Below are 10,485 nucleotides of genomic sequence, written 5' to 3' on the forward strand. Positions count from 1 at the left end.
GACTCCTTCCAGAATTGTTCCGTTAAGTGAGAAAAAAATTTGTGCAAAGTTTGAGATCGATCGGATAAAAGCATCACGCGGGGCATTTAAATTGAAAATTTTGAAAATTATGAAATTCACCTTAACTATGGAACATGGCATATCGTTGGATTTGTCGTCTTTTTCTTTAATAGGAATATGGAAAAATTATATGACCTTTTTTAAATAAAAATAACGATGACCTTGAAATCTTGTAAAGAAATGACCTTGAAAATTTTTTCCATTACACCGTTACATGTGGCCCTTCAAACAGTGTAACTTTGTCCTAAGAAGTTTTTTTGCACAACGAATAGTAACAGAGATATTTAAGTGTTCTGTTTCTTCGGACTCACCCTGTATATAGATTACCTTCAATCTCAATAATAATCAACTTTTTATTAATGATTTTTATCGTAGAAAATTTTAGTAAAACTGTTTTTTTTTTGGTCCCTCTAATTTAAAGAACACTAAAATAGAGTATTCCACTACTCGCTAAAATGCATGTACCTTATTATTATGTCCTCGAGAACGTCTCACAGAATCGATTGGTATGAAAGGAAGGTGGGGCGGAACGAAGTAAAATCAATCGAACGCGAGACAGAAGGGTCGATCTGTTCCAGCACGAAGGCCTCGAACACGATGATCGAGGATCCACGGCTGACGGTGGACACGATGGAACGCAACAGCCAGCAGTACGCCTCGGAAAAACGACCCAATCACGTTTTGAAACCGGTTCCATCGCAGCAGTACCAACAGGAGTGCTATCAGCACGATCCCCCGCACCAGCAGTCGCACTATCAGAGGCATCATCACCACCACGGACAGCACCACGGGCCACAGTACACGCTTCAGGTCAGATAAGTTGATAGACAGAGAAAATCAACAAAAAACCAAAAAAAAAAAACGAAACAAATCAAAATAAGAAAGAACCTGTTCTCACAAAAGTAGAGAACGATGTCGCTGAGCGACGTCCCTCGGACTTGATTTTATTCCTCCCGCAACACCCCACTATCCCAAAAGCATCTCCTCGAACGCACGAACGACACGGGCGCCCTTTTTTCCGAGGCTCAACAAAACCGGTATCGCATTCGTGTACTCGCCGCTTTTTTCCCCCCAACGGAATTCTAATATCTCGTTGGCGGCTCGCTTTTTCATTCCGCAAATTTTTCGGGGCTAATCTAGGAAAGTCGCTGCCTCGCGCGCCGTTTTCCGGTGGCTCGTTCCATCGAGCCCGAGAGATAACATTCCTTCTACCGGATTCTTAGTCCAGTCAACGAAAAGTTGTAGAGGGAAATGGAAGGAACACAATTTTTAACTTTGGGACTTTGTTTGGACTAGTTAGGAGGTAAACATACTAAAAGTGCAGGAGGGCACGTAGAAGGTCCACTTTTTCGGTTTTCGGCTTATATCTCGGAAACTATGTGTCCTAGCGATAAGACTATTCTATACAAAATTAAAGCTGATAAAATTTGTCACAAGATTGATTCGATTCAGTTTTTCGCGATCTCGCATAGTTTCCGAGATATGAGCGGTCAAGGTTCACTATGTTCCTTCCATTTCCCTCTACACCCCCGTTATGAGCATTCATTGACTGGACTGTCTGCTTTCTCCCGCGACAAAGAGGAGCTGTTCGAACCCGCGAGAAAACTCTACCGGAATCCTCTCTGTGCGGCTCGTTTCGTTCCGTTCGCTTCCCCTCACCTCCGTTGCGATGCGATCTCGTTCGATAGAGGCAACGAAGCATGATCCCTCTACAGCAAGAGAGTTTGCGACAGAATGAGAGATAGAGGTGGCTCTCTTTTAGTGTTTGATTGCTCGTTGTACGATAGTAGCTGGCTGGACTCGAGGGCCTCGTTGTTGCGACTGGCGTGTCCAAGAAGGACTCGGGAATGAGCGACGAGCTTCAATCTTGCGAACCATAATCGAATTGGACTGAGGAAATTATGCCACTGGAGCTTTCAATGTAACACGGTCGCTCAGATTGGTTCAATTTGTTATCGTTTTCTTGGATTTTCAATTTAATAGTCAATTTTATTGTGGAACCTCGATTATCCAAACTAAACAGAGCAACATCAGAAATTAAAATGCTACATTAAATGTTTATTGATTTGTACAGGGTAATGTTTGTAAAGTTTGTTTTTAATTGGGTGAGAAATAATTAATTTGTTTGATTTGGGTGAGAAAATGCCAAAAATCCTAGTTCCAATTCTAGGCGATCAGTTGTTCAAAAGTTATGAGTGTTTAAAGTTGAGCGATTTTACTTAATTATTTACTTCGATTTACTCAAGTATAGTGCTACATTAAATGATTATTGATTTGTACAGGGTATATAAAAAGTAATGGTCATCCGTCCTAGAGGTGAATCCACTCCTCTGAATCGGTGGGCATTTGTAAAAGAAACTTGCTGCAAAATTGTTCATACCAAAGAAAATTGTTCTTAAAGTTAGTTTTTACATCAACACCTTCCACTCTCCCAATAGATTTGGGTGAGGAAATGCCAAAAATCCAAGTTTCAATCCTAGGCGATCAGTTGTTCAGAAGTTATGAGTGTTTAAAGTTGAGCGATTTTCAAAATTTTTTCGATAACGTAGACTTGTAAGTATAGTCGACTAACGGCCAGCCCCCACCATCTCCTCTCGCACGACCCCAACCCTCACCACCTTGTCGCGGCTCCGCCCATTGCACGATGCCTAAGTGCATTCCAATATGGCGCGCCCTTACCTGACATAATCGCTGAAAATCGCTCAAGTTTAAACACTCATAACTTTTGAACCATTGATCTCCGAGGATTGAAACTTGGATTTTTGGCACTTTTTCACTCAAATCTACTGAAATACATAGGGGAAAGGCAAAAACTTCTTGTCACGCAAGGAAAACAGCAGTTAAAGTTTGAAAGGAACCATATGTGGCAAACAAATTGTTATATTAGAGCTGTTAGAGTTCCGTGAAGAATATAGACAAAAACCTACTACCTGAACAATCCACCTGACCGTGTCGATGAGACAGTCTAGTCAGATCCGCAGTCTAGTCATAAACAATTTCGTGGAAAATTTCTTTTACAAATGTCCATCAATCCAGAGGTGCAGGGAGCTTCACCTCTAGGACATATGACCATGAGTTTTTAAACACGCTGTACAATAAATAGTGTCGCTTATGAGTCGCCTTAGATTCAGCTATTTAAATTTAAAGAATAATCGAGGTCCTAGCGTGCTAAGCATTAGATGATTGATGTTACTGAAGTTACCAATGACTAAAGGAGGCAAAGTGGGGGAAATAGGGCTTTCACGAATGGCCTAATGCAGGGCTGGCCAACACGCGGCTCGCGGGCCTCCACGTTAAATTGTGCGGCCCGCCGGACGATTTTATGTTTCTATTGAAACTTTTGTTTCTCGTTGTATGTATACAAAAAATGTTAAATAAACGAAAATTTATTTATTACATTTTTGCGGCCCGCTGTAACGTTATGCGTCATCGAAGTGGCCTGTGAAACCATTTGGGTTGGCCAGGCCTGGCCTAATAAATTCGTTGTGACGTACCTTCTTGGATACGTCATCGTTATACCTCTCAGCCACTCACGCAAGACTTCTCCGCAAAAACCGGACATTCCAGTCAGGCATGAACGAAACCCCCTTAGTTTTCGATCTAGTGGTTAGAATGGAGTTTCTGCAAGCGTTTGCTCGCCCTCGCAAGCCAAGATCGTTTTTGAACCACACATACCATCGCAGTGGCGCACCCAGGGGCGGAGCCAGGGGGCCAAGTCCCCCACCCCCCACCAAGAAAAAATGTTTAGCTTCCAAAATTAAAATCGCGGAATAGCCCTGGCTACCGTTGACAGATATTTTGGCTAAACAAAAAAGAAAAAGGTCATCACGCAAAACCTAGGGCTGGGTTCAACTCGCCCCCCCCCCCCAAGATTACATTCTGGGTGCGCCACTGTACCATCGTAGCGTGCTTGTCGACGCACCCCTTATCCGTTTCGCTCTTCCGAATCGCTCGAGTCCCCTAAACACGCGCATCTCTCGATATTTCCATTTGTTTTTCCTTCTGTCTCCCATTCACTCTCCCCCCCCCCCCCTCCTCTCTCTCTCGCTCTCACGTTCTATGTCCTCGTCTCATCCTATCTTTCCGTTCGCACTTATCGGGAAGTGATCTCGTGAACAAAAGCGTCGGCACTGGTACATATTGAATCGAAAAGTGAGAGATAGAGAGAGAGGTGGGGGGGGGGGAGACGCGAACGCGACGAGTGCACGTGCTCCACTCGAACGTTGATAATCACGGTGAATAAGAGCAATCCACGTACTGGGCCGGGATGATTTAATTCTAGCTGTTTTTCACCCCGATCGGTCATATCGCCCGTCACGTTGACATCCTACGAACTGAGAACCCTCACTAATGGAGAACAACCCTTCCGGAAAGCTTTCGGGGATGTCCCTCGGTGATTAACCACCCGGCTTCGAGTTCAATCGATTTATCAATGATCTACGCACTGGTAAAACACTTTCTGGATTTAATTATAACTAGACCCCGGGGTTCATGCCAAATCAAAAAGTGCTGCTCTTTACTTTACTGGACTCCATATTTTTTCCTTTCTTCTATAAATTATTATGTATTTGGTATTTAATCCTGTAGATTTGTACCCGGGGACTCTGCAGATCGAAGTTTCGATCCTGTAGGATCAATGGTTCAGGAGTTATGCTTGCTTAAAGTTGAGCATCTTTCAGTGTTTTTGACAGGTAAGGGCGCCACCATATTGGTTTGCAGTGACGACAGCAAGCCGCTTACCTTGCCGCCCCTCCCCCCGAACTAATCACCAACCAACTACCAAACCAATATGGCAGCGCCTATAGCTGTCAAAAACACTGAAAGATGCTCAACTTTAAGCAAGCATACCTCCTGAACCATTGATCCTACAGGATCGAAACTTCGATCTACAGGTTCTCCGAGCACAAATCTACTGTATTACATACCAAATACGTCATAATTCGTAGGAGAAAGGCACAAATTTTGAGTCCGGTAAAGTAAAGAGCAGCCGCTACTATTATTATGGGACAGAGGGAGTAAAAGATTTCTATGCTTTCTTTTGATACGTAGTCCAGTCAATGAATCCTCTTAAGGGGGGTGTAGAGGGAAATGGATGGAACACAATTGTTAACTTTGGGGCTTTGGTTGGACTAGTTAGGATGTAAACATAATAAAAGTCCCTACTCCTAGGAGGTGAGCGGGGTACCGGGGGGCACGTAGAAGGTCCCCTTTTTCGGTTTTCCGCGTATATCTCGGAAACTATGTGTCTTAGCGATAAGACCATTCTACACAAAATTAAAGCCGACAAAATGTGCCATAAGATTGATTCCATTCAGTTTTTCGCTATCCCGCATAGTTTCCGAGATATCCGCGCTCAAAGTTCACTAACTCTTCAGTACAATTAGTGAACTTTGAGCGCGGATATCTCGAAAATTATGCGTCCTAGCGGTATGACCATTCTATACAAAATTAAAGCTAACAAAATGTGCCACAAGATTGATTGGATTCAGTTTTTCGCTATCTCGCATAGTTTCCAAAATATCCGCTCTCAAAGTTCACCATCTCTTCAGTACAATTAGTGAACTTTGAGCGCGGATATCTCGGAAACTATGCGAGATAGCGAAAAACTGAATCCAATCAATCTTGTGGCACATTTTGTCAGCTTTAATTTTGTATAGAATGGTCTTATCGCTGGGACGCATAGTTTCCGAGATATAAACGGAAAGGAGTAGGGACTTTTAGTATGTTTACCTCCTAACTAGTCCAAACAAAGTCCCAGAGTTAAAAATTGTGTTCCTTTTCCCTCTACAACTTTTCGTTAACTGGACTAACAGCACAATTACTGAAAATCCTATTAATCGGTTTCCGGCAGGTAAAGTGTTAACATCCAGGTCCATCGAGGGGTTGAAAAACGAGCATCCTGCACCTAAAAATGAGAACACGTACCAATCTCCTGTCCCGAGACATTCGAACAAAGCGAATTTTATCACTTAGAACCATAGGCTCGCACAAGCATTGACCAATCGGCACCGGTTCCCCCCGGTACGCCGTTCACCAGCCCTCTCCCACGGCAGATCGAGATAGCGATTTGAGTGATTTATGCGGTCAGCAGAGTGCATTACGCATGCATTTGGTTGCATCCACTAGCCGCGCCGTGCCGGTGTCCCTTTCCCAATTACCTGCAATCTCCTTGTAGGTAATTTAATTTAGGTACGTGTGCCTAAGTAGCGCCGGATACAGCCACTTCTACCATAACGCGATTACGATCTTCCGGGGCAGCCGAACCGTACACCGTTTCGCATTAGTCGAGATCGTTAACATCGGCCCGCGAAACGTTTCCCCGGCACGGTGACTCGCGAAACTGGGTCGAAACGAATCTCGACTCGAAGAAACTGTTGTAGAACTCGACTCGGAATCGTTCGGTGTATACACTACCAATTATGTCACTCGGTCCCCGATATTGTCGCACAGTGGTCCGGCCGGACGATCTAGCAGTTCATTTGGTAAAATATTTCATTTTATTTTATATTCATACAAAGAAACAAATTCGGATTAATTTCTGCACCCCATAGAAATCCGCGGGATAGATCCTGACACTATCACATGTATTTTAACACCAAGACCCCCAAAGAACTTGATCCAAAATCATGCGACATTCGCCGAGCATCTCGTTACGATAAACTGCTTTATAATAGAGGATTGAGAACACCTGTATAAATAACTGGATCGGGGGTTTTAGTGTTAAAGACAGAAGCGTAATCCTTAGACCATATATACTTATGTGTACACGCGGCTTCAGATAGCATGCCTTGTTCCAGGATTACATCGTCTACCAGATGACGGTTGTGGGCAAAGTGATGTATCTGTCTGTTGTGTCCGCCATATTGGTTTGTAGTGACGACCGCGAGCCGCTTACCTTGTCGACCCCTTAACCTAACCTAACCAACTCGGTAAGCGGAGTGCGAACGTCACTACAAACCAATATGGCGGCGCCCTTACCTGTCAAAAACACTGCAGATTACTCAACTTTAAACAACCATAACTTCTGAACCAGTGATCCTACAGGATCGAAGCTTCGATCTGCAGGTTCTCCGTGTACAAATCTACTGGATTACATGCCAAATACATAATAATTTATAGGAGAAAGGCACAAACTTTGAGTCCGGTTCAGTATAGAGCAGCCCATTTTGTCAATAATAATTTGGAAAAAGTTTTTCTGTATTTATTTCCTCACAACTTACTTTATTTAAAAACAAAAAGAATTGTAAGAACACTCTTACTTAGCACCCGAATGATGACTCTGACAGAGTCGCCGCTAAAAATTGTTGTACCATTATTCAAAATATTGTTTACATTACCAAATACGTCGCTATCTAATTAATAGACTGCGGATCTTTATGCAAAATAAAGATTTACTTTGTCAATTATAAAACACTGAAACCATAGAAAAATGTCTTCCTATTTTCAACAATTTTAATAAATAGAAAATAACATATGGACGTTCTTAAATTGTCTTAATATTTTTACTGTTTCAAATTACAGTCATCCATTTTCGTCGTAAATGCATAAAATCCGCAGTCTACTAATCAATTACTAAACAATTAGGTATGGTACGAGGTTGGCGGTCCGCAATTTTTACTAACACCATCCCATACCCCCCTCTCCCTATCTTCCCTAACTGTTTTATTTCCCTTATTCCCTCCATCTTTGTCCCCATCTTCTCCCATAATTCTCTCTTTTACTTCCTCCTTCACATTTTTCCCTCTAATTGCATCCCCTTTATTATTACATTGTTTCTCCTTTCCCCCCTCTCCTTTCTATCCTGTGCTAACTCTACCCTGCTAATCCTCCTTCTTTGCTCCTCCATTTCTACCCTCCCATAGCTTCCCTCCCCCCTTTTTCCACCCTTCTTTTCTGGTATGGTATGAGGTATTATAACAATTTCACATCCATAAAGTTTTAAAAATCATAGTTAATCACAGTTAAGCATAAAATACTTATTTGTGAAAAGATATGTATATTCGTATTACGGTTTTGTCATTCCTTACAATTCTTTATGCAACAAGTTTACACCATTTTTCCAAATGTTCAAGAAATAATGCACAAATAGACTTGTACACAGCGGGTTTATATCGCTATCCACCATTTTGAATTGTCTTGCAACGTCAGCAGTGGCGGATCTAACGGTAAGCGGACTAAGCGGCCGCGTGGGGCCCCGGGCTACCATAGGGCCCCAAATTTTAATAAATTCATGAATTTTTTAATAAATTTGTTTCATGTGTAACGGTATGAAATTTTTCTTTACTTTTCTTTTTTGTTAATAAGTTCAGGAGAGTTTTCTTGCAACTTCTATTTCTAACTTGAGTTTGAGGGCCCCTAAATTTTTACCGCTTGGGTCCTCCACTTGACTTGAGCCGCCACTGAACGTCAGTTTTGGGCACCAGATACTCCGTCATCTTGGAACACTGCGTCCCATGCATATTCTATACCTACGCCGGATTTATAAGTATATATGGTCTATACAGTAAATCCTCTATAGTCGCAAAAGCCTCGGGGAGGTTCGTTTGCACAGTTCGTTGACGGACACTATTTTTTTGAGCTCAAAGACCGAGCCGAACGTAGAGAAGGACAGCGCGTGTAGCATCATGCGATAAATGAAACTTGTTTATTCTTACTTATTTTTAATGAAATTTTACCACCATATTTGTGAAATTTTTCTGATTAAAATGATACCAAACAAGACATAATTTGGCCCATATGTACTGTACCCACATGTGAATCATAAAGTACGTTCATACCGTCAATTAGACCGCTAAATACAATTGAAATTATATCGTGTTTGGTCTCATTTTAATCAGAAAAATGCCACAAACATATTGGTGAAAGTTTCATAAAAAAATAAGTACTAATAAAAGAGATTAAATATTGGTGTTACATTGTGAGGACGCGCGGGCCTTTGAATTGTGCCGGCGACGGCGACTCTCCGCGTCTCTTTCTTTCCCATACGCTGTCCTTCCTTGCGCCCGAAATTTTCATCGTCAATTAACCCACTAAACACAGTTGAAATTATGTCGTGTTTCGTATCATTTTAATCAGAAAAACGCCACAAATAAGTTGGCGCAAGTCCCACAAAAAAATAATGAGAAATAAAGAAGTTTTCTAATTCGATTAGTATAGTGGTTCACACCGATATATTTGTTCTGCCTTCAACGTGTACGACCTTTTTGCGACTCTAGAGGATTTCCTGTAATCGGTATCAGACCTGCACGCACGATTACCAGCCGACTCTGGTAGGATCTAATGCCAACTGGTCAAAAGTTACAGATCGCTTATTCGACGGGTTACGGACTGGATCAAAAGGTTTGTTCCTCTTCTACCTGACGGTCTCTCTGTCTTTCCGAGTGAAGCATGACACTACCATGAGAAATCTTTCTTTTAGCGTGACCATAATCGAATCCTGCCCCGCCTCGAGCCTAGCCCAGACCTAATCGAAGTTTATCCCAAACTGACCAATCCACCACGGACCTAAACTTCGGCATCGTCTGTTGAAATATCTAGTAGACACATTCGGTCCTGATACAATCCCGGGGTTTCGGACCCAGCGCGAGTGTCACGCTCGGTCCACACACGACCGCCATCGTCCGAGCTAATTTCAAGCAAAATTATTCAGCCTGGCCCAGTTTCGCGAGGAACACCCTGAATAAGAAACGAATACCGACCGCGCGTATCAGGGTGCTGTATCATCCTACGTACAGGGTGAGTCCGAACAAACAGTACACTTACATATCTCCGTTACTTTTCGTTGTACAAAAAAACTTCTTAGGACAAAGTTACACTGTTTGAAGGGCTACATGTAACGGTGTAAGGGGAAACAATTTTCGAGGTCATTTTTTTATGAGATTTCAAGGTCATCGATATTTTTTTAATGGAATGAGGTATTTTTTAATACATCAATCGATGCAACTGGAGATTCGTTATAAAAAAGTACTAATCTATGTATGTCGAAAAGTTAGTAGTTCACGAGATATTTCAATTTAAATTACTCTAAAACACCATTACTGTCGTACTAACAATAAGACGTTACACAAGTAAGTAAACGCTAACATCAATTTCAAAAATTCAATGTCATTTTTCAATTTCAACTTCAATTTCAATATCAATTCTTCAATTTCATTATCAACTTCAATTTTTCAATTTCAACTTTAATTTCAACTTCAATTTCAACTCTTCTATTTCAACCTCAATTTCTACTCTTCCATTTCAACTTCAATTTTTTCAATTTCATTTCGTTAATATCAACTTCAATTTCAATATCAACCCTTCAACTTCAATTTCAATTTCAACTTCAATTTCCGTTTTTCCATTTCAACTTCAATTTTTCAATATCAACATCAATTTTTCCATTTCAACTTCAGTTTCAATTTCAATTTTTCCATTTCATTTCGT

At 41.6% G+C, this 10,485-nt stretch overlaps 1 protein-coding gene across 5 annotated transcripts in view; it reads left to right on the forward strand.

The window, feature by feature from the left end:
• Window positions 1-10,485, forward strand: part of LOC143217659 (kin of IRRE-like protein 3) — a 363,559-nt gene that overhangs the window by 338,835 nt on the left and 14,239 nt on the right. For 2 of the 5 annotated variants that reach the window (XM_076442193.1, XM_076442197.1), the window contains 2 exons: window positions 639-870; window positions 9,364-9,399. In XM_076442193.1, coding sequence (XP_076298308.1) covers window positions 639-870; window positions 9,364-9,399 — 268 coding nt within the window. Of the gene's footprint in view, window positions 1-638; window positions 871-9,363; window positions 9,400-9,478; window positions 10,226-10,485 lie in introns of those variants that run through there. The other 3 variants (XM_076442195.1, XM_076442196.1, XM_076442194.1) reach the window with 2 other exon arrangements.

Source organism: Lasioglossum baleicum, chromosome 17, assembly GCF_051020765.1.
Source record: "Lasioglossum baleicum chromosome 17, iyLasBale1, whole genome shotgun sequence".
In the NCBI taxonomy this organism is placed as follows: Eukaryota; Metazoa; Arthropoda; class Insecta; order Hymenoptera; family Halictidae; genus Lasioglossum; species Lasioglossum baleicum.